The sequence below is a fragment of the Arvicola amphibius genome, chromosome 4 (genome assembly GCF_903992535.2).
Source record: "Arvicola amphibius chromosome 4, mArvAmp1.2, whole genome shotgun sequence".
Taxonomy (NCBI): Eukaryota; Metazoa; Chordata; class Mammalia; order Rodentia; family Cricetidae; genus Arvicola; species Arvicola amphibius.
Window position 1 is genome coordinate 1,506,031 of NC_052050.1, and position 23,616 is coordinate 1,529,646.

General features: G+C 52.6%; 2 protein-coding genes across 3 annotated transcripts in view; both read left to right on the forward strand.

Moving 5' to 3' along the window:
* Positions 1-12,764, forward strand: part of Nploc4 (NPL4 homolog, ubiquitin recognition factor) — a 48,582-nt gene extending 35,818 nt beyond the window's left edge. For both annotated transcript variants that reach the window (XM_038324645.1, XM_038324646.1), the window contains 5 exons: positions 2,432-2,503; positions 5,350-5,445; positions 6,447-6,563; positions 7,980-8,082; positions 10,719-12,764. In XM_038324645.1, coding sequence (XP_038180573.1) covers positions 2,432-2,503; positions 5,350-5,445; positions 6,447-6,563; positions 7,980-8,082; positions 10,719-10,876 — 546 coding nt within the window. In that variant the 3' untranslated portion in view covers positions 10,877-12,764. The remainder of the gene's footprint in view (positions 1-2,431; positions 2,504-5,349; positions 5,446-6,446; positions 6,564-7,979; positions 8,083-10,718) is intronic.
* A 442-nt stretch (positions 12,765-13,206) lies between these two features.
* Faap100 (FA core complex associated protein 100) lies at positions 13,207-23,616 on the forward strand. The gene is made up of 10 exons (XM_038324644.1): positions 13,207-14,638; positions 14,724-14,842; positions 15,300-16,255; positions 17,381-17,537; positions 17,948-18,717; positions 19,368-19,504; positions 20,389-20,505; positions 22,227-22,313; positions 22,591-22,726; positions 22,915-23,616. The coding sequence occupies exons 1-9, from the start codon at positions 14,474-14,476 to the stop codon at positions 22,720-22,722; spliced, it is 2,640 nt and encodes an 879-aa protein (XP_038180572.1). The 5' UTR covers positions 13,207-14,473; the 3' UTR covers positions 22,723-22,726; positions 22,915-23,616.

The following is a 23,616-nucleotide window of genomic DNA, read 5'->3' on the forward strand; positions in this document are numbered from 1 at the left end:
GCAGACCAGGCCATGCAGGATGCACCTTGGCAAGTACCTGAGAAATACCAGCTGTTGCCTCTGGTGCCATCCTGCAGATGTTCTTTGGATGGGTCTTCCCTGTCTCACAAGATCTTGTACTCTGAGTGCTTCTCAGATCAGTACTACTGGTGATGTCCTACCATTGTTAATGGAGCGGCAACACGCTAGGGTTCATCCAACTTCTCTAAAAGCAGGTGACACCAACTAGTCTGCGAGTCACTCACCAAGCCACAAAGCCTGTGCTGACTGGGGACGACAAAGACGTCAGTATCTGTTTCTTTTTCATGTCAAGACCATGGCGCCAGTGCTTCCAGACGTGGCCTGCAGTAGGTGATGAGGCACTGGGGACCGGGATTGCTCACTCTTCCTTGTCTTGCTCCAACTGTAGAGAAAACTGCTGACCCTGGCAGCTGTCACACTTAGAATAAGATATCTTCCTTCTAGTGTATTCTGTCTGACGTTTGCTAAAGCCCATAAAGTAAATGCCTTTAAGATGGTGTGTAGGGCTAGTGATTGGCTGTGGGACAATGGGGCTGCAACACCTTTATTTCCGTGGTGAGCAGGAAAGGTACAACATTGGGTAGTTAATCTGGACGAGAATAGCACAACACAAAGAAAGGGTGGGGGCTTTAACCAGAGAACTCCCTGGAGGGGAAGATTAAAAGTGAACAGGTGCTGGGAAGTGTTTCTGCATATTAGAGCTTAATTAGATTTGAAGATGAATTCCAGATGGGCTCATTATGTGTGAGTTGTTGCAGGTTGTTTCTTGTAGGGGCAAGCGTGTATTTTTGGAAATGGTGATTTAGCTTGATTGGCTTTGATTCCTGCCCTATCTCCATCAAGAAACTGTCTCTGTAGAGACCTACTATCCCTTAGTAGGCCAGCCACATCTGTGGAACCACTGTCATAACATGGAGGCCATCCTGACCCTGTGGTCACATGTGGGGAAGGACAAGGACAAGTAACCCTTCCCCTGGTCAGTGCAGCATAGTAGGTAACACAGGAGGCAGATGAAGTCTTTGTTGGAGCCTCTGAAGGTGACAGACAAGAAACAGGACTGGTGTGGGGCCAGCGATGTCCTAGTAGGGTGATGAGTTTGACTTAGCTTGAACAGCTTGCAGTGATTGTCTGAGAAGACAGCCTGGCTCTCTGAGGCTCCCTGACAGGTGTGGCGTGCTGGGAGTGGCCTCATGGCACACCTTGGGAACACATGGTTGGCAAACAGTCTGGGTCTGAGGGCTTCAATAAACAAACTTTTATGTAAGGATTTATAATTAGAAATTATGGACACATAATTTATATACATGAATGACTCATAATGTTAGGTGGTGATTTAGATAGAAACTGACTCCTTGTAAGATTTTTAATAAAAAGCATCAGTCCTTAGGAATTTATATCTAGAGCTCTGTTTGAACTCAGCATGTTTGACATAAATCAGATCTAATTGTCATTTTATGATTAATGAACATATGTTGACCATTTTCCCCATAATTAAACTTTATGTTCTGTGCATCTGACAAAGCAAAACAGGTTTAGACATTGACATATTGGTGGTGGTTTTGTGTGTGTATGTGTGTTTGTGCGTGTGTACATGTGTGTGTATATATACCTTTTTGTACATGTCTTTAGTTTGTGTCTACACTAAATTTTTTACAAAGTCCGGTTTTCAGAAGTGTAATTTTTTTTTATATTTAATTTATTTATAGTTTTTCAAGACGGGGTTTCTCTGTGTCGCTCTGGTTTGTAGACTAGGGTGGCCTCAAATTCATAGAGATCTGCCTGCGTCTGCCTCACAGATGCTGGAATTAAAGGTGTAGGTGACTGTGAAGGACACAAGTCCAGCCTTAAAAAAAACTTCAGGCTGTTTTCACCGCTCCCCGTCTGTGGTGCCCGGTTAAGCTGGGGTGGGTGCGTAGTGTATCCCCTCTTACGAGGTGCCCCGGAACTGACAGGTCATGGCCATAATCAGAGACAATACAAGGGAATAGTTGCAAAGATATATAGATTTTCCTTCTGCTTTTCAATATATGCATTTCCACAAAATCATGACCTTTTCCTTGTTTTGTGGACAGGTCTCTAGTCCTGAACTCACTTATGGGAACCAGGCTGACCTCAGACTCACAGAGATTTTTCTTACCGGGATTAAAGGTGTGTGCTACCGTGCCTGGCTAAGTCATAATTTCCTAAAAGAGCCAGGCATAGAGTTACGCACCTGTAATTCCAGTCCTGGTAAGACAGAGTCAGGATTGCCACAAGTTCTGTACCAACCTGGTCCACGTAGTAAATTCCATTCAAGTCAGTCTGAGATGCTGTTATAAAAATAATAATAAAATAACATAAAAAGTTGAAATACTGGTGTGAAAAGGAATAATGTCACTGTTGACCTGGTGTTGACCTTTGATTGTTTCAGGACATAGACAAGTTTGGCAATGAGATCACCCAGCTGGCTCGTCCCCTGCCTGTGGAGTATCTGATCATAGATGTGAGTACTCGTCTGTGCTCAGACTCACTTTCTGGTACCGTAGCCCCCTTGAAGGCCAGGGCTCCTGGGTGGTGCTCGGAGGAAGGAAGCCAGGGGATTTGAACCAACATGCTGTCCCAAGGATTGTTTTTTGATTATAAGTCCCCATGTTTCCAGAAACTGCATAGTTTAAACAACTTCAGGGTTGACTTTCTTCCTGCTGAAGTGCTAACCAAAGACGCCTGCCTCCAGCTCCACCCTGTGACTTCTGGAGGGCAGTGATTCATGGGGCCGAGTCCCAAGGGGATTGAAGAGTTCTGTATATTTAGGCTGGTCACTGCCAGCTGCCCAGGAGGTAGCAGATGTTGCCCTCCTGACACAGACAGAGTAGTACTCCTGGTTCCACCCCATCTTGAGTGTCCTGAGGACACATGTCTAACTTAGTGTCTGCGAGTAGTGGGGACCAGTGTTGTCTCTGGGCAAACCTAGGAGGTAGGAGGAGCTGGCTGTGCTGCTGCTTCTGAGTCTCTGTTCCACGCTAGAGAATATGATGGTCACAGGGTCACATTCGTGCCACTGGCCACGGGGCATGGAGCAGCATGCCTGCCAGTGTCGGGCTGGGGGCTGGACTCAGGATGGGTATATGACTCAGGCATTTGAGCGGAGAGTCCCCCTGAGCCTAACCCAGAGATGTTCCATTTCAGTTGACAGCTCCTGAGAACATATTTATTACCTAGGCCATAAAGGCATCTGTTTTTATACTACCTGGGGTGTAATTAAGATGAAAACAGATTGATGAAAGAGTCGTGATTTAGGATGAGCTTCCTAAGCCCTTCCCTTCCCCCTCCACCCCTCTCCACACCTTTCAGCAGCACTGGGTTGCTGGGGAACAGTCTGCCCTGGAGTACCCGTGTTCTCTGTCCCTAGGAAAATGAGGCCTGGGAGGTGCATTAAGCAGGTACCCAGAGTGTTGTTTGGCTTTTTACCTGGTGCAAGAGATAGCATAGACCCGGACTAGGACAGTCTACCCCCCCACCCCCGTTTTTTTTAAAAGACAGAGTCATATCATGTGGTCCTCACTGGCCTCAAACTTGTAATTCTGTCTCTGCCTCCTCCGGGCTGGAATTAGAGGTATGAACCACCATGCCCAACATATATGCTGGGTTTTTGTTATTCTTATTTGTTTGGTGTTTTTTGGACACCACCACCACAGCCCTCCCCGTAGAGACAGGGTCTCATTTACATAGCTCTGGCTGTCCTGGTAATCACAATGTAGACCAGGCTGGCCCTATAGAGATCCGCCTCCGAGTGCTGGGATTAAAGGTATAAGCCACCCACCCATCATATCTTCTTAAATCTGAGACTGGATAGCTGTGTGACAGCAGAGATTTTGCGTGCTGAGTCATCTCCCAAGTCCTGGGATGACTGCTTCCTACAATGCAGCTGTGAACCCAGGACACTCTGCAGGGGTGGATTCCTTGGAGCCACTACAGACTTTGATTGTGTTGCTCTCCCGGGTCTCCTACAAGGTTAAATACCCCTCGCCTTAGAGATTTGAGTGCGTGGCCTTGTATTTCCTAGGCAAGCACACTGTCACCCCATCCCTTTTGTTTAGGGGGTATTTTGAGATAGATAGGTTCTCCCCTAGTTGCCCAGCAGCCCTCAGACTCAGAATCTCCTGCTTTGGCCTCTTGAATAACCAGGTTACAGGTGTGTACCACAAGTGACTCTGGATTACTGGCAAACACTAGCGAATGTTCCCAGCTGTCCTCCTGCTCCTGCTGGTGCTGACCCAGAAGAGGCCTTGCTTACAACTTGTCTCAGTTCAGACGTAGTTGGAACTGTATTCTCGGTTACATACTCAGTGCTCCGTGTGGGGCTGCTCCCATCCTCTGTCTCAGAGCACGTGGACTCACTGTTGCAGACCCTTGTCTCTGAGCATCAGCTCGTCCTTACAGCATGCTGACATTGGCACAGCTGAGTCCAGAAATAGCCTTTGCTGATGTAGGGAACAGATCACAGCGGCCAGAGCAACGTTTTGTTCTTCAGAAATAGTCCCGCGGTAGTTAGAATAGCTATTCTATATCTGGAGGGGCGTGACCTGATGGTGCTGGTGTCACGTGCAGAGAGAAGTGTCGACAGAAGTGTTGGTCACTTGCACTTAGGTGCTTTTGTGGGAAAGGGGCCTCTGCCAAGGGGACTAAAACCTGTGTTTGTATTGATTACTGCACATTCACCGTGACCCTGGGGCTTCTATTGATTATGTGTTAGATTTAAAATGCCCTCTGCATGGAGGAAAGAATTGGCTTACCTTTGGTAGAAAGTCTTGACTTAGGCTCACTCACCTTGGAGGAAAATAGCTGCCCCCGAGTGACTCTCAGCCCTGTCTGCAAAGACTGTGGGTCCCCTGAAATGGCCTCTCAGAGACTCTTGGAGCTAATTGGTGTTTCTCAGGCCCACACTGACGGACTCTACACTTGCCGCCAAGCCTAGTGTTGAGAATTTTATGCCGTTAGCCTGCCTCTTGCGTTCTCCGTTCCTTTCTGTAGTTCCCCAACTTGACCAGGATGAACTGGCCTTATAGCAAAGTGAGCACAGCGGCAGAGCCCCCAGTGGTCCTGATGCTGCAGTTAGGTGCTGTGCTGGCCACTGGACAGACCTAGGGCTGCTCAGACGTTAGCACTTCTAAGATGCGAACATTCTTTAGTTTGTTTCCCCATTTGAGGATAACACAGTTTCCTGTTCCCTTCAACACACAGCTTGTAGGTTCAGGTGGCTGTGTGAACTTCTTTCCTAGGCAGGAGTGCCCGTCCTCTTTCTGGGTCAGGTCACAGTATTGTTGTTGTTGTTGTTGCTGTTTTCTTTAGATCACAACCACCTTCCCTAAGGATCCAGTTTACACTTTTTCTATTTCGCAAAATCCGTTTCCTATTGAAAACCGGGATGTGCTGGGTGAGACACAGGTAAGCTCTTTGTTTCAGAGACAAAATTTAAAGCAATTTCTAATTGTTTATCTAACATTGATCTTATTTTTCCCAAAAAGTGCCTTTTTCACACTTCCTTGATTCATTATCGGACAAGTCCCATGAGGCCCTGTTCTGGGTATTGGTCACTTGATGCCCGTTTTTCACCAGGCGATAGATAACATGCTTAAATCCCCGAAGCCCTTGGCCTACAGACTTGCCGGAAATCCACTCTCGCTTGGTTTTGTAATGTTTCCAATATTATTCATCATTTTCTGTTGTCTGCCAAGCTTTCTTTGTGTGTTACTGTCCTGTCCAGTAGAGCAGTGCAGTCAGTCTTACTTCCTGTTGGTCTGCTCTGCCTTTGATCGGGACTCTGATGGTGTGCGTGTTGACAGACTCTGTGCCCTGTTCAGCCTGACCGAGCTGCCGTGGCTGCCTAGTGCAGCTGTTGATTTCAGACAGGAGTTGGCTGAGGAACAGCCATGACATCTACTTTTGTGGGGCTCCTCGGAGCCTGTTTGTCCAGGGATGTCAGGTGCTTGTGGGACAGTGCCAGTTACTTGGCCGACCTTTGAGATGTCCGTGGTGATAAACTTGCATGTGTCTGGTTGTGAAAGCACCCTGGCCAGGTGTGATGGCGCAGGGCTTTAATCCCAGCACTTGGGAGGCAGAGGAAGGCCGATCTCTGTTACTTCAAGGCCAGCCTGGTACATAGAGTTCCAAGACAGGTAGGGGTAGGTAAAGGGATGTTTTCTGTTTATCTGACCAATGTCTTGGGTCTGGGCCCACTTAAATACCTGGGTCAGGTGTACTGAAGGCTTCCCCTGGGCTGGAGCACCACACGAGCCCTTTTCTGGACTCCATGATGAAGCAGGGTGATATATCCCTGCTATCTAATGAGCTGTGTTAGTAGGAGCTATCCCTTTTTCCTGGTTTAGTGCTAGGGATTGGTGAGAAAACATTGATTCCCCACCCTTTTTTCTTGACTTTTTCCTTAGGACTTTCATAGTTTGGCCACCTACTTGTCCCAGAATACCTCATCCGTGTTCTTGGATACCATCTCTGACTTCCACCTCCTGCTGTTTCTGGTCACCAATGAAGTCATGCCGCTGCAGGTACCAGCTCTACTTCCCTCTTGCTGTCTTTCCTCAGATCCCAAGTACTAGGGTTAAGTGTGTTGTCAGGAGATAGCTGCCCAATGCACTTCACATGGGAACTTCACTGTTGATGCAGATATTTGACCTTTACCCTTTGAGGTGGAGGGAGTTTGGTTATTGAGATTCACCTGAAGAGCAGATGGGACTGAGCCTTAGGGATCCCACAGTACAAACAGCCCCTGTTGCACAGCCTCAGAGCCAATGCCGTTGCTGTTTCCTGATGCAGCCTCTCCTTGTGAGCCAGTACTGCTTATGGCCTGAGCCCAGAAGGATCGGCCAGTTTCCAGGTCCTGCACACACCATTGCACGGTTCGCATTTTTAAGATAACACCATAAGGGGAAATGGATGAATGTTTGCAGATGGTAGGTGTTCTCCAACAGGGCAGGGCAGCAGGCCCCACCAGGAGGCCTCTGTGTGCCTTGGGCATCCACAGCATGAGTGCCCTTTTCCCATGGTCTGTCTTTCCCTGAGATCCATAGAAATGCCAGGGAGATAAGAACCAGTCTTTCTGAACTTGATGACACTAACTCGGCCTTTTCCCTAAGGTTGACAAAATAGAAGGCTCACTCTCAGGATATTTCTGTCCAGCAGCTTGTAATTGTACTTCTATCTTGCTGAGTTTATATATATTCTTACACACTTGTGTGTGTGTGTGTACACGTATGTGTATATATATATATATATATATATATATATTAGTATATACACATTAACATGTCCACCACCTAGCATGATAGTGTATATGAGGGACTCTGTGTTTTCTGATTGTGATCAGCCCTCTGAATTCAGGATAAGTCCTCCGTCTGAATACAAGGTAACAAAAGGGTCTGTCTGCATCAGGTCCCCCTTTCCATCCAGCATGGCTGTTTTTGCCATTACCTGATAGAAAACATTTTGAGAGATACTGAGAGCCTTATTTAGAGACCTTTCTCTGTATGTTGACCCCAAAGGCTATAGGTGTTTGCAGGCACGGTGGAGAAGACAGGTCTTAAAGACTTGGGCTCCTATTCAACTCTCTGGCTCTAGGACCCAGGGATGTGTCGTCTTTGTTATTGGGACTACTTAAGAAGAATTTAAATTTTAGTTAACTTTAGCATTTAAATGTATATATTTAATATATTTAATACCTTTTTTCTGTCTTCATACTGGGGAATGAACCCAGTTCTTTGCACAATAGGCAAATATTCTGCCCCTAAGTTGGACCCCCAGTTAGAGCTAACGTATATATCTTGCACTTTGCAGTGACAGCCTGAGGTTTTTTTTTTTTTTTTTTTTTTTTTTTTTTAATTTTTTTAAAGTTATTGATATCAACGGAAGAAAAGAGTCTTTTCCCTCAATCAGCAAAGTGGAACCTTCTTTGTGGCTTCTTGCAGGACAGCATCAGCCTGCTGCTAGAAGCTGTGAGAACCAGAAATGAAGAGCTAGCACAGACATGGAAGAAGTCTGAACAGTGGGCCACCATTGAGCAGCTGTGCAGTAAGTGTCCCCTTTCCCTAGTGTTGAGCATGAGCTCTGTCTTCGAAACCCTGGACCTCTAACCCAGGCACCTCCCTGGAGCCTTTCTGGCTGGGTATGTCCCAGCTATAATCCTTGAGTTTGCAGAGTTTTAAGCTGCGTATTATATGCCCCAGATAGACCCTTGAAATATCTGAAGATCTTGTGAGCACTAGGGTCGCCATGATTTGACAGCCGCCAGTACAGCAGTGACAGGCTCTAGGAATCCTGTGTTCAGTAGCACCAGCTCCTCAGAAGTTAGTGTCTGATTGTCCAGTCCTGTGCACAAGGTTGGTCGTGAAAACCAAGTACTGTTACAACAGCATCACAAAACAAGACGCCTGGGCTGGGCATGGTGACATATGCACACCTTTAATCCAAGCATGGGAGGCAGAGGTAGGCTGATCTCTTGGGTTGGAGGCCAGCCTGGTCTGCAGAGTTCCAGGACAGCCAAGGCTGTTATACAATGAAACCCTGTCTCAAAAAACAGCAACAAAATTTGTCTGTGTGTGTTTTTTTTTGTTTGTTTTTTGTTTGTTTTTTGTTTTTTTTTTTTGTTTTGTTTTGTTTTTGTTTTGTTTTGTTTTTTTGAGACAGGGTTTCTCTGCAGCTTTAGAGCCTGTCCTGGAACTAGCTCTTGTAGACCAGGCTGGTCTCGAACTCACAGAGATCCGCCTGCCTCTGCCTCCCAAGTGCTGGGATTAAAGGCGTGCGCCACCACCGCCCGGCATTGTCTGTGTGTTTTTGACTGAAACTTCAGTCGTCAACGTTGGGAAAACAACATCTAGACAGACTGACTCTTCGGGTAGAGCGGCCTGCTTTATACTTAGAGCTCACCCGTGCCGTGGCAGCTCCAGCGCAGAGCCTGCCTAATGCACTCTGGGTGTTCCCAAGGGTCTTGATTTCTGACAACTTTTTTTAAGTAAATTAAATTCTAACATTTATTTAGAGACACAGAGAATCTAGAAAAGCCAAGACCATATGAAAGGTGAGGTAAAAGCTGGAGAAGTCAAACTCCCCGACCTCAAAGTGTAAAACCTGAGTGATCCGACAATGGTGCTGACGTGAAGGGATTCGCTGGTAGAGCTCAGACTGAAGGGAGGGGTGGCGCTCATGGGAGACTGTGCTGAGGCAGCTGGGAGACAGATCAGTGGCTGCAGTGCACACTGGGTACTTGGAAGACCAGCTCAGAAGGGGTCACTTAGCTCAGTAAGACCTACACCTATCCTCCTTCAGTGCAAGTTCCATGACAGCCCGGGCTACATAGAGAAGCCCTGTTTTGGAAAACCAGAGAGAGGGTGGAGGGGGGGAACCTACACTTACATCTTAAAAGATCTTGGAGTAAGCCGGGCGGTGGTGGCGCACGCCTTTAATCCCAGCACTCGGGAGGCAGAGGCAGGCAGATCTCTGAGTTCGAGGCCAGCCTGGTCTACAAGAGCTAGTTCCAGGACAGGCTCTAGAAACTACAGGGAAACCCTGTCTCGAAAAAAACAAAAAATAAAAAAAAAAATTAAAAAAAAAAAAAAGATCTTGGAGTAGGCAAAAAGTCCTTTAGACAGGATTCAGGAATTTCAGGTCAGGCAGAGACAAACACCAACCCAAATCTGGTAAATCAGCCTATGGTGGCACACCCGTAAATCCCAGCACTTACTAGCACTGGGCTATGCACTGAGTTCAGGTTTGGCTGCTGCTGTTGCTTGTTTGCATAGTGCTTGCCCAAGCAACAAAAGAAAATTATTTAAGTTGAAAATTAAAGAGTTGTATTATTTGAAGGAGACTGTTGGCACCCTGAAAAGGCACCAATAGGGAGACTGTTTGGAACGCACTCAGATGACGTGTCCCTCCCACCTAGAGGAGTAAGAACTGCGAACAGTCAGGAACCTAAGAAAGGGCTCGTTGACACATTCTGCAGAAGACGTAGGAATGTACTGTCATTTCTCATCCAGGAAATTGCAGTGAAAACTTGGGCTGCTACTACACGTTCATCAGAGTAGCTAAAAATGAAAAAAACAACCAAAACCCCCCAACAAAAAACAAACAAACAAAAACCAAAGAAAAAAAGCAACAACAACAAAAAACGGACAGTATCAGGCACTGTGGAGAGCATAGGGCAGATAAGGCTTGAACTCCACTTAGGAGCGGGTTTGAATGTCTTAGGAAATGCTACAGAGCTTGAGGTGGTGGCACACACCTGTAAGCCAGCGCTTACAGGCAGAAGCAGGCAGATCTCTGAGTTTGAGGCCAGCCTGGTCTACAAAAGCGAGTTCAAAGACAGCCAGGACTATTACACAGAGAAACCCTGTTTGGAAAAACCAAAAAAAGGAATGCTGCAGATATTTGGCCTCTGATGTAGCCATCTTCCTGCTGGACCTTTACCAGAAGAGAGGAAGATACAAGTCCACCAAGAGTTTAATGTAAGAATGAAACTACCCAGGTGCCCACCACAGGGGAGTAACGGTTCTACCTAGCAACAAGGGAGCAGGCGTCTAGTGCAGAGCAGGGTGGGGTGTTTGCCACCTGGAGCCAGAGTAGTCGATGTGCTAACAGCTTGTGCCCGTGCCGTAGATCTCTGTCTCACGGTGCAGACGTGACGAGTTCTCCCGCTCTTTACCCTGCAGGCACTGTCGGTGTGCAGCTCCCAGGCCTCCAAGAGTATGGTGCAGTCGGGGGCTCTGCACGTGCTGCTACCTCTGCCATGTGGGCCTGTCAGCACTGCACCTTCATGAACCAGCCTGGCACTGGCCACTGCGAGATGTGCAGCCTCCCCAGGACCTAGGGCTCTGGCCCTCTGCTGAGCAGGACTGGGCCAGTCCAGCCCTCTCTGAAGCCTGGAGCGCCATGTGTTTCCTGTAAGGCCTGACGCCCACAACCCTGATACAGCGGAGCCAGCTACCCCGGCATTCCGGATATACACTGAGGCTTCTCAGTGCGGATCTTGAAGAGAAAGAGCCCCAGCTGCTATGCTGGGGCTGAACAGAACCTCCAAACTGGAAGGGCAGAGCAGCCCTGCCCAAGAGCACCCCACACGCCTCACCTAGTTAGTAGCTCCCTACCGTATTGGAAGAACTAGCGCCTCCGAACAATCACCCGAAATTGGGGGTGCACAGAGAGGTTGCTGCTGTCACCCCGCTATCTTTCCTTCCTCTATGCTTTTTGTTTTCTGGCTCCCACCTTCTCCCCAGTTTTTGGATGGATGCTCCTGGCTGTCTCTGTTCCCTCCCGTTGGGAGCATGTGTGGCTAGGTGTGACCTGCACCCCTGCCCTTGCCTGAAATCAGTTATCAATAATTCCTGCCCAGAAAACTTTTATTTATTGTTTTAAAGATAAAACTGCACAGACAGGAGCGAGAGCGACTTAATTCTGCTTTCTTTCCTCCTTGAGTGCAGCCCCTCTTGGGTGTTCAGGTGGTTATTGGGCAGGGGCCACCATCAGTTCTCCTCTGAAGCAAACCTCAGTGCCTGAGACTTTCTACCATGCCACAGGATGCTGGCAGCCGGTAGCCTGGATGGCACTTGCCTGGCAGTCAGCCCCTTCAGTCTGTGGGCCAGCCCTGATTGTGGTCCCCTCCCCCAGCACTGTTCCCTTACCCAAGGCCTTGCAGTGCTGTGGCAGTTGAGACAGCCACCGTGAGGCCTGGACAATGTGGGCAATTAAAGATGGTCTCTGAGTGTCCTTGTGGCTCTGTTGTGACAGCCTCTACCCAGGTAAGACACAGATATCTTGATGCCTCTTTGCCTTAATGAGAGCTAAGTCAGCTATCCTCACGCTGGGAAGGGCTATGCCAACCACAGACTGCTGGAGGCCATCCGTGTCCGGCTAGGGGAATGCACCCTTGCTGCCTTCCGTGTCCTCGGCCCTGTAGGCAGCACACTGGTCTGCTAGGCTTTCATGTGGCAGGGCTGGAGTTAGCGTCTCTGAGAGGCCCTGGGGCTGTGGACCCATTGAGTTTGGTTTAGTATTGATAGGATCATCCTGGAGGGTTGGGGGTTATCTCCCTCCTGGTGGTCTCCCTGGCTAGGGCTTCACATGTCTGTCTCTCCTGGTCCTTGAGATCTGGTAGAATGGACGTCCGGGCACAGCTGTGTACCCACGCCAACTGTACGAGCACCGTTCTTCACGCTGGGCAGCACAAACCCTGGAGACCTTCTTGCCACTCCTCCCCACTTGTCTTTGTCTGCAAAGTCATTTACTTTTTCTCATGCTCTGACATCTACATAATTCTTGTTTTCTCTGTCTTTCAGCTAAAGACATTGCTGTGATTTCTCGGCTTATGGTTTTGAGTTACTCTTTGTTCAGTAACGCACTTTATTTTATTGTCCAAAGAGAGTCAAGCTAATGCTACCAGCTTGGTGTGAGCCCTACAGAAGGTTCAGGCCTGAGCAGCTCAGCTACCTCCTCCTACGTGGAGGTGGCCCTAGTCCCACCTCTAATTCCTCTGCCATCAGGCATTATGATCCAGAAAGGGGTGCCGGTGGGTGTACCTACCCAAGTGAACCCAGGCTCAGAGTTGGAGCCTGGCCCTGGCCTTGCTCTGACTAGCCTGCTCCTGGGCCGTGGGCGCTCCCACTTCGGCTCTGTGTTGGGCTCTGAGGTGTGCATTGGCTGGGTGTGAACTAGCATTTCCTAGCCCTGCAGTGGAACCTAATAAAAGCGCCTGAAGCGATCGCCCTGCTCCCAGTGCCTTGTTCCTGTGCCCAGAACCATTATCCACCAGTTGTGGTGTGAATGTGTGTGTGGGCGTGTGCGTGTGTGTGTGGGTATGTGTGTGCGCACGCTGCACTGTACAGCACAGACAGTCTGGAGTGTCAAAGCCTGGTGTGCAGAAGGTAAGCTGAGGATGCTTCAACTCTGCGGGAGACTCAGATGCTGCAGAAGACAACTTCATCCCCCCAGGCCTTTCCAGCCAAGGTGTCTTCAGAGCAGCCTGGGGACAGGGTTCAGAGATCAGTTCTAAAGGCCACTTAGAATTGGTTCAGTAGATCTGGGTTAAGGCTGTAGTTTTTTTTTTTTTTTTTGGTTTTTTTTTTTTTTTTGTTTTGTTTTGTTTTTTTTTTTCTCATTTTTACTTTTTAATTTACAGCTGGGCATGGTGGTGGATGTCTTTAATTCCAGCACTTGGGAGGCAAAGGCAGGCCAGGACCACACCATGAGAGTGTCTTCCCAAAACATTAGTTTATCATTTTTGTTTTGTTTTGTTTTGTTTTGCTTTTTCAAGACAGGCTTTCTCTGTGTGCCCCTGGCTGTCCTGGAACTTGCTCTATAGACAAGGCTGACCTCTGCCTCTTGAGTGCTGGGAATAAAGGTGTGTGCTACCACCACCCAGTTTATTGCTTTTATTGTGTTTTTGTGCACATGAATAGAAAAACTAGTTGTGGATATGGGAGCTGCTGGGGTTGTGGATGCTGTAATCAAACTTATGTGCTCTTAACGGCTGGCCCACGTTCCAGCCTCAGGACGGTGTTCTAACAGCAGTGCTAGGATTGTACAACGTTCACACCCACCAGACATTTCTTTTGTACCTGGTTTTCCCCAGACACCTTCGCTCCTAGATTTGGCCACTGAAGTTTTCAGATGAGCATTATTTTAAGAGACATTATTATGCCATTATTTTAAGAGAGCATTATTTTATTTCCTGAGCTGACCCCACTTTCTACTCAAGCAATCCTTCCTCAGCCTCCGCGGAGCTGCCGCTACTGGAGCCTAGGCAGCGGCAGGCATCTAGTTCCTGATGAGTGTTCTGGGGGAGTGGGGAGTACCTGATCTTCCACTTCTCATCTCAGCCTGCTCCCTGGAAGAGCAGCAGGTGGAACTGTCATCGAAAATGGAAAGCCTCTTTAGACCTTGCTATTTAGGGCGCGCAGCATCTGCCAATTCAGAATCCCTTTGCAAAGGCGCTTCTGGCTGGCTGGCCCGAAGTCCCTTTTACCCTGATCACGGAACTGCTCAGTGTACGGAGCCACCCAACTCCAAAGAGCCCATGCTATGTTGGTGTCACCCCAGGTGCTGACACAAAACCGGGTGTGGCATACAACCTTACCCTACTCTGCTCACCAGGTAGGTGGTCTGAGGCAAGGACCCCCCCCTCCCTGGGCCAGAGTGGACTTGAAAGACGGCTGCCCTTCTGTACGCCCTCAGGCTTCCTGCGTTCCTCTAAACCGCGGCTCCGTGCAGCCGGCGTCTGCGCGCCTGTAGTGACAGGGCGTTCCCGCCAGCTCGCGGGACCGCAGAACCGCCATCCCCGCCCCAGCACCAGCCCCGGCCCCGCCTCCGCAGCGGCCGCTTTACGGCGGAGGCCGCGCCGCGCTGTGGGCGGCCGTAAAGCCTGGAGGCGGCGCCGCCTTTCCCGGCTGAGCTCTGGCCCGGCGCCCGCAGGATGGCGGGCGCTTCCCCACGCGTGCACTACCTGTCGGACTTCTGCTGCCCGCTCGGAGGCAGGGCGGGGGGGAAGCCGCATGTGCTGCGTCACGAGGCGGAGGTCTTTCTGTCCACGGGGCGCGAGTTCGTCTATGTGTACGACCAGGAGGGAGGGATGCTGACGGTGAGCGGTGGGCGGCGGGAGGGCGGGCGGGCGGGCGGCGCCCTCCCGAGGTGCCCTCGCCTGACCTCGCTCCCCCGGCGCCCAGGCGGTGTACCAGTTTCCCGACCAGGTGTGGCACCTGCAGCTCCTGGCCACCCGCAGGGCGCTCTACGTCCTGTGCGCCCGGACTGGCATCTACTGTCTGTCGCTGGACTCGCAGAGCAGGTGAGGGGGCGTGGCCCGCGCGGCTCCAGCCGGTCCGCACCCTCGAGTGTCAGCCTCCGAGAAGTTCTTAGCTGTTGAGGCTCAGGTAGTGCCGCCCGCAGCCAGCAACACAACCGCTCTTGCCCTCGGGTGTCTGGCAAGACCTCAAAGTGGGTCTCAGAAAGAGGTGTCTCCCGTTGGTGGTGACAGCAAAGGCTGGTTGGCCATTGGCTAGTGCTGGGGAAACTCAAATACACAGTCCAGGTGCAACATTGGGAGCATTGTCTGTGGAGCCGCGCTTCTGGCTGATCCACGTGTCACATGGGGGGTGTGTGTGTGTGTGTGACCTGCCGAATGGCCTCTGGATGGACGCCTGTGATGCCTTCCGCCTGGCCTGCTCAGAGCAGGTCAGGTTATTGCTAAACATGACATGAGGCTCCCCCACCCAGTACTGACCGCGGTTGTGTTGTCCCTGAAGGTCTGTGACCCAGGCCTGTGAGGACGAAGAGGATGAGGCTCGCCCTTTCCCCGTGATCCGTGTGGACCTGGACGCCTGTGTCCTCCCCGACTCCGCACTCTGTGCCTTCAGTGTGCTGGATGACATGCTGGTCACCCTGGTCCAGGGCCCCACACAGTGGAAGATGCAGCTGTTCGAGCGTCCCTGCCCAGGGGAGGAGCCTCGGCCTGGAGGCCAGCTCGGTGAGGTGCAGTTGTCCACCTGCACCCCTCCAGGTGGGGTGCCCGAGAAGCCTGCAGCCCCCAGCTTCCTGCCAGTGCTGTGCTGCGTGTTCCCACCAGACTCCAGGGTGCCTCATGGTCACCCCGCGGGCTGTGGCTGCTTCATGCTAGAGGAGGCTCTCTTTGGTCTCCTCTTCGGAGCTGACGCCACCCTCTTGCAGTCCCCCGTGATCCTCTGCGGTCTCCCTGATGGCCAGCTTTGCTGTGTGGTCCTGAAGGCCTTGGTTACTTGTGAGTTAGCCCCCGGTGACCCTAAGGTCCTGGTCAAGATCCTCCATCACCTGGAGGAGCCTGTGGTCTTCATCGGGGCTTTAAGGGCAGAGCCGCGTGCTGAGGACGAGGCAGGAGAGTTGCTGCCCCAGGAGAACGTGCATCCTGACTGCCTCGTGGCTCTCGGCCACCAAGGCCGGACACTGGCCATCAAGGCCAGCTGGAGCGAGTCGGGGAGTCTGGTGCCAGAGCTTCGTGAGTACGGCCTCCCGGGGCCTGTGCTCTGTGCCGCCTGTGGCAGGGATGGCCGCATGTACCACAGCACCCCCTCAAACCTCTGCGTGGTCGACGTGACTCGGAGAGACACTCCTTGGAACCTCGAGAAGCCAGATGGGGCCACAGGAGGTCTGCCCTCCATGCTGTGCCCGACCAGCTTGAACATCTGCGGTGTCGTCACCCTCAGTGTGTCTACAAGGGCATCTACAGGTACGAGCTGCCGTTAGACCGTTAGATGTCACCCAGCCCTGGGGCAGTCTCTCCCTGAGCTGTCCTTGCTCTTCTCTTTGTTCTTCGGTGAGACTTTTTCTAAGGCGGCAGATACAGGTTTTCCTCACTAGGCCTGTCACAGACCAGTCTCCTGTCTCGGGGTCGAGGTACCTCTGCATGCGTGTCCTGCCTGAGTGTGCTCTGGCCCCTCAGTCGAGTGCCGCTCACAACATGTGGCTTGTGGGGTTGGTGTCAGAGCGTCCCCCACAGCAGGCCTCAAATCAGGTCAGGCCAAGCCTCCCTACATCCTCTGAGAGCTGGATGAGCCTGCTTTCTCTGCTGGATGACCTGTTTATGAGCCATTCAGAGGGTGTCTCGGAGTTCTCTAAGAATGCTTTAGCTGGGTTTGCCTGACTCTGGGGTGAGAGGAAGACACTCCCTACCCCCCCAGCACTTTCCCGTTAAGATCAACTAGTATGTTAAATCTGCCGAAAACGCTTGGAAGAGCCAAACCGCTACAGGATTGGGGCAGGGCTGGGTGTGGCCGTAGATCAGGGCACCTGGGCACTGACTTTCAGCTTCTAAATTGCCCACTTTAGGGTTCAGGGTAAGAGCTGTGTTGGGAGTAAGGAAGCAAGCAGATCTTTGGCAGGGGCAGCCTCTGTCCCCTCAGTGCCAAGAAGGAGGCAGGTGGATGTGGCGGAGAAGCCAGGCTTCCTGAGATGCACCCAGTAAGGATGAGGTGAGCGTAACTCAGCCTCCAGGGTGCTTCTCTTTGGAAAGCTCAGCGGCCTTGCTCTATGAGGCCTGTTGCAGACTGAGGCACTTTTGAGTGGTCAGATGCCTTGCAGTGTCCTTTGGCCCCTTTTGTGTGTGGTCACTACGTGGCATCACATCTGGGCTGACGTCGCCTCGTGTAAGCAATTCAAAACGTGTATAGAGACCAGTGGTCACCTTCTCTGTCCAGCCCCTTGGTGTTGGCTTCCCTAGTCCTCCCCCCCCCCCGCCCATAACCTCATTTCTGGCCCTTTGCCAACCCTTTTCCTGGAGTCCAGAGCAAACCCTGATGAGCGCGTGGCAGCTGCCCCAGACCTGCTGACTGGCCCTGCATGTGTCCATCATCAGGTAGCACCGAGCTCCTGGCCCTGTCTTCTAAAGGGCGCCTGATCTCCTGCGTCCTGGACTTGAACTCTGAGGTGCCTGTGCCTGCCAAAATGGCTGTGGCAAATGCAGGCCAGAAAATTAAGGAGCTGCTCTCGGACATCGGTGATGTCTCCGAGAGGTGAGCTGCGGGCTCTGGCTCAAGCCGAGCCTGTGTCTTGTCCTTGGGAAGCAGCATCCTGGGTGGCGCTGACCCAGGTTTGGCGGTCTGAGGGCCTTTCGGCCTTGTGACTTGTTGAGGATATTCCCGTAGGCTGTCACTGTGGAATGTTGCGAAGGGAAAAGAGGGCCATTTGGGTGCACACGGGGTGATTTGTAGGGCTAACTCATCTCTAACAGGCATAGACCAGCTCAGTGTCTCCATCCTGTCTTGCGTCCTATAGCCAAGCATACGGATCAGGTCACAGCCAAGACAGGGAAAGACCCCCCCCCCTTGGGCCGAGGAGCTACTCCCGTGCCTCAAGAGCTTTACCCAGATGTGGTTCCCTCTGCTGTGGTCTCAATCTCCTGGGTGTCGTGTCTGCCTTGCAGAGTGTCCTTCCTGAAGAAGGCTGTTGACCAGCGCAACAAGGCCATAACAAGTCTCAACGAGGCCATGAATGTGAGCTGTGCCCTGCTGTCCAGCCAGGACGGCGCCCGGCCCATCTCGTGCACCATCTCTACCTCCTGGAGCCGCCTGGAGCTGCGAGACATGCTGATGGCCACCTGCACACTGGAGAATAGCAGCAGCTTCAGCCTGGACCAGGGCTGGACCTTGTGTATCCAGGTGCTTACTAGTTCCTCCGCCTTAGACCTGGATGGGGCTGGTTCGGCTTTTACCTACACCATTCCAGTGGACAGACTTGGCCCAGGCAGTCGGCGGGAAGTGACGCTGCCCCTGGGTCCTAGCGAGAGTGGCATGCTCGACCTGCCAGTGACCATGTCCTGCTGGCTCTACTACAGCCTCAAGGAAGTGGTGGGTGGGGCCCTGGCCCCCTCCGACCCTCTGGAGGTCCCCTATCTGGAGAAGCTCCCTCTCAACCTTCCTAAGCAAGAGGGTGTCTGCCTGCCCCTGTGCAAGCGTACGGTGGACATGCTGCAGTGTCTGCGCTTCCCTGGCGTGGCCTCACAACCCGCGCAGGCGCCCTGCGTGCCTGGCTCTGCCTGTGAGCCCGTGGAAACCTTTCTGAAGGCCTGCCAAGCCCCCGGCAGTGAGCCAACCGGCGCTGCCTCCCTCCGGGCCAAGTACCTGCCTCCGTCTACAGCGTCCGTCAGGGTGTCTGCGGTGCTTCTCAGAACTGCCCTGGAGGACGGTCACTCAGGTTGGTGGCACTGCCGGCTTCACTTTGGCCTGTGGCTCCTATGAGTTCCACTGCATCCTGATTGCTGTAGGAGTCTTGTGTCAGGTCCTGTCGCGTGCTTTGTGTTTGTGTGTTTTTTAAAACCTGTGAGGAGGTTGCAACCTAAGCGGCGGCAGATGCCACCGAAGAACAGCTTGGTGAGTTCTCACACACGGAGCACCAGAAGCCGGTCTGTCTGAGATCTGTGGGAACACTTGGCCAGGCTTTTGCTCCCATAGTGTGCTGAACTGTTTGTATTGTTTGGTGCTGGGTCTGTGGCAGAAGTGTCGTGGTTGCTGGTGTCTCCGTCCTGCCACTAGTGGATGTCGGATTGTGTGTCTGGCTTCACTCTGTCCTGGGGAGAGCTGAAGCCGTCTTGTACAGCATTCTGCATTCCACGACGCAGTTAGGACTGTAGCCTGCGTCTTGTAGGACCTCCCCGAGTGGGCTTCTAAGTCTGGGTCCATGGTTCCTGATGACCCCCTATGCCTCCCTGCCTCTCGGGTAACTGGCTTAGCTCCCTGCTTGTGGTGGGACTGTGGGCGTTTGGGACACTTAGGTGGATTGGAAAGGGGACGTTTGAGGGAAGCCACACGGGTGCCAACATTCCAGCGGGCACCTTTCTCTTCCAGGTTTCCACCTGTGCAGTGCCACGCTGCAGTGGCTCCTTGCCGAGAACGCTGCCGCGGCTGTCGTGAGGGCCCAGACCCTGTCCTCCATCCAGGGCATAGCCCCAGATGGTACTGATGTCAACCTCATCGTCCGTGAGGCAAGCAGGGGCCACTTCCGTGTGCTTGGGTTGGGCCTCAGGGCCCTCAATCCTCGGTGGGTCCCTGGGCCACCGCTCAAGGACAGTTACTCTCACCCGCCTCTCAGTCTCGTCTGGCCCACCAAGACTGGGTCCCTGGGAGGACCAACCCTGTCTAATCCATCACGGGCCCCGCTAGGGTCACAGTGGGCAATACAGTATTATTGGTTGACCATCCCAAGCCAATAGCAGCTCACCTGTTGGACCACCAGAGGGTGACGGGCCCCCTTGAGGACCCTCAAGTGAGACAGCCCATCCCCTCAGGCCCTTCCTTCTCTTACACCCTCTTTTTGGGGTCTTCCTAGCAGTCAGGATCCCCTGCAATAGAGAGTCTTGGAGAGTAAGTTGTGTCTGCCAAGGGCTATGGGTCCTACTCCCAGGACTCAGGGTATGTTAGTTATCAGGCCGTGTCCTCCAGATTGCTCACCTCACTGGCCAAGACCAAGAATGGGCAGTGGTCCTGGCCGGTGGACAGAGTCCATGCTTACAGCCACATGGGGAGACCACTGATGGCCAAGACCTTTCTGTAGCCCCCAGGCTCTGGTCTTACGCCACTGTGTAAGGAGCAAGCCAGGGCTACCCAGGCGCAAACTGCGGAGTCGGCAGCATCAGGACCCCCTGGAGGGTGCTGAGAGACAGGCACTTTGGCCCTCACTCCGTTCCTGGCATAGAGCCAAGCTTATCTTAGGTCTGGGTGCAGCTTGGAATGAGGTGGTTCCTACAGAACTGGATTCTGAGTCGTCCTCATGCGGCTGCCCCTTGCAAATAGGCTTCTTACTCTGGTTCTCCAGCCTGCCTGCCTTTAAAACGCAAAGAGCAGCCGCTCAGGGCCTCATGTGTTGCAGGTAGCTGTGACTGATTTGAGCCCCGCAGGGCCCATCCAGGCCGTGGAGATCCAAGTGGAGAGCTCCTCTCTGGCCAACATGTGCAGGGCGCACCACGCCATCATCAGACGCATGCAGGTACCGCAGCCAGCGGGGTGGGAGCTGGGGAACGGGCTCTGCAGGCGGTGGCAGCCGTCTGGCTTTCATCTGTGGACCCACATGGCTGCTGAAAGCAACATGGTGCCTTGCCACCTCTGTGCAAACAAGACACTGCCCTCCAGGGGTGGCATCAGCCCGCGTCCCCTGGAAGTTCAGAAACGGCCGAGTCTGTGTCTGATAAGTCTCTAGTCATTACCTTTCATGTCTGGGCTAAACCCCACCCGTGGATCCTAGGCCAAGGGACTGCTCAGCGAGGTCCTAGGTGCAGAAAGAACCACTTGAGCATGGAGTCTCCTTTGGTGCCCATCCACATGGCTCTGTCCAGAGCACCCACCCCCACCTGAGGCTGGTGTGGCTCAGGCAAGGTCCGTAGAGGCCTCCGGCAGTTCTGCAGTTAGTTCTCGGCTGTAGCCCTCCTCCAGCCTCATCCTGGAACCCGGCCCTGTGTGCCCTGGCATTGCTTCCCGAGCTGACGGATGCTCTGTGGATGGAGGGCCAGGTGCAGGTGCTAGCTGCTCTCAGAGCTGGAAGGTCAGCCCTAGCACATGACTCAAGCAATCAGTCGCCTCGTCCTGAGCCGGTTGTGAAGCAATGTATCAAGGTTGAGGGCTTCGTGTTGTCGGGAGTTCAGGCTCCATGCTGTGGACTACTAGCAGGGTTGTGTCCAAAGCAGTGGCGCCACCAGCGAGCCCCCAAGAACTTCTGCCACCTTTTGCCCAAATTTCCCATGATAAGGACACAGTCGAGTAGGAGTAAGGCCACCCTAGTGACTTTATCATCGTGGTCTTCTGCAAAGATCCCATCGCAAAAAGCTGCCTTCAGAGGAACTCGGGTCAGGACTTGGTTTGTGTTTCAAGGGGACACAGTTGATCCTTGGGCAACTTCAGCCAAACACCGCCATAGTCCGTAGATAGGAATCTCCCACAACCACCGGGACCTTGCCTGATGCTAGCTTCCCCGTAGACAGCATTCTCCAGGACCCTAGGTGGATACTCAGCCTAGGCAGGTCTGCCTCCGGGCGCCTTTGCTTATATCTGAAAAGGCCATTTAGCAAGCTAGACTGCTTTCAGGAAGCGAGAATGAACACCCAGTCCCAAATGAGCCTGCAGAGGGGGTGAGCAAATTTATCAGACAGGTTCTGCCTAAGGCCCAGCCCAAAATCTGTCTGAACCACAGAAGTGAGATTTGGGTTTAGATTTAAAAGGGTTTAAAAGGGCTCTTTAAGCTGGGCGTTGTGGCATACAGTCCCAGCACTTGGGAGATAGAGGCAGGCGGATCTCCATGAGTTCGAGGACAGCCAGGGCTGTTATACAGAGAAGCCCTGTCTTAAAAACAAACAAACAGACAAAAAAGGGCCCTTTGTTCAGGCCTAGTGGTACATTCCAAAATCCTAGCAGTTGGTCGTTTGTGGCAGGAGGATCAGGAATTCAAGGCCGGCCTAAGCTTCATAGCAAGTTTGAGGATCCTCTGAGTTATTTAAGGCCCTGACTTAAACTCCAGAAATCTCTCTTAGTGACTGTTGGTGGGGCTGTTGCTGCTCTGAGGAGGAGAATCCTGGGGAACAGGGTGGGACGGATAAGGAGTGGTCACCGTGTGTGTCACTGTGACCTGAGGGGCATGAAGATCCTGGCCTCTGGACTCAGGCATCCACTTGGGGAAGCATCCTCCAGTTCCCGCCCCCCAACCCTTCTGTCCCTCAGACTATGGTCACAGAACAAGCTGCCCAAGGCTCCAGCCCACCTGACCTCCGAATGCAGTATCTGCACCAGATCCATGCCAATCACCAGGTGAGCCCCAGTTCCTGCATATGAGGAATGTCCCCGGATGACGTGTAGGGAAGACAGGACTTGGGGGGCACCAGCCATGTGAGGCTGCCCAGTTTTCAGTGTGGGCTGGGTTCTCTTGATGGGGTCAAGATGTATAGGGTCATGTCCACTTCCTGCTTCCCTGGCCATACCCACGTGGTTGTGTGTCACATATTTAAGGCCCTGTGACCCATCCACCACCTCCCAAGCGCATGGTGTTCCTAGGTGAGGCACGGGCTGAGCTGTGCTGTGTCCACAGGAACTGCTTCGCGAGGTGCAGACCCTGCGTGACCAGCTGTGCACGGGGGATGAGGTCAGCTCCTACAGCATAGCCCAGAGGCTGCTGCAGGTTTACAGACAGCTCCGCAACCCTAGCCTTGTCCTATTGTGACCAGGTATGTCCTAGTCCTCTGCCCACATGTCCTCCGTGTGCTGACCTTTGTGGTTCTGCCCCAGTGGGGAAGGATACCCTGGTTCCCTGGCTCAGCGAGGAGAGCTGAAAAAGTGGGGTGTGAGGTAGATTCAGGCAGTGTCTGAACCCACGAGTCTTGGCCACCTCTCATGTCTGCCTTCTCCCTGACAGCTGCCGGCCAGCTTCTCCTCACTGCGGGACACGCTCCAGGCTGAGTTCCTGGGCTTGTCGGGCTGCACCCCTCCACTAGAACCTCTGCACCTCCGATGGGAAGGATCGTTGCCCAAATACTTGGGCCATGGAGACACAGGGTTACTGGAGTTCAGACTTGAGGGCGTGGGACTGTTCTGTTGCTGACCCCACCACACCCCAGGAGCACTGGCTGCCTCTCTGGAGCCACCAGGGGGCAGAGTGCTCACTGCAACCAAAGCACAAAGACCATGGGAGGGCTCCCCTAAGCTGCCCGCTGCCTGAGCTGCCTCCTCCCCCAGCTGGGCCGTGCCCTGCTGCTGGTGCTGTTTTCACTATGGGAGGAGAATGTGTCTTCAGAGCTGCTGTGAGTGCTGTCTGTACCGTGGTGTGCCGGCAAGCTGCCCTTTCCTGATGTCCCCCGTGTCAGCTGGCGTCTGCTCCCTTCCCGCCTCTCACCCTCTTCAGAGTCCACTGTGCTCTGTGCAGGTGGAGGGCAGCCCTTCCCAGCTACCTCCCCCCCGGGGCTCCTGTGGCCGTTTGGGGCCCGAGATCTGCACCTCAAGGTCTGGACACTGAGCTGCCCCCGTCACGACACAGGGTATTTATGTGGGCGTTTGTCCATCCTCCAGGACAGAGTTCTCCTTGGAGGAGGCAGTTAGGAAATGGCATGGCCTCTCTTGA

Excerpts from the sequence above, each read along its gene's own strand:
- Faap100 (XM_038324644.1), top strand. The coding sequence starts at position 14,474 with ATGGCGGGCGCTTCCCCACGCGTGCACTACCTGTCGGACTTCTGCTGC. Across the intron at positions 20,506-22,226 it reads CCATCATCAGACGCATGCAG|ACTATGGTCACAGAACAAGC; the intron begins GTACCGCAGCCA and ends TCTGTCCCTCAG. Across the intron at positions 22,314-22,590 it reads AGATCCATGCCAATCACCAG|GAACTGCTTCGCGAGGTGCA; the intron begins GTGAGCCCCAGT and ends CTGTGTCCACAG.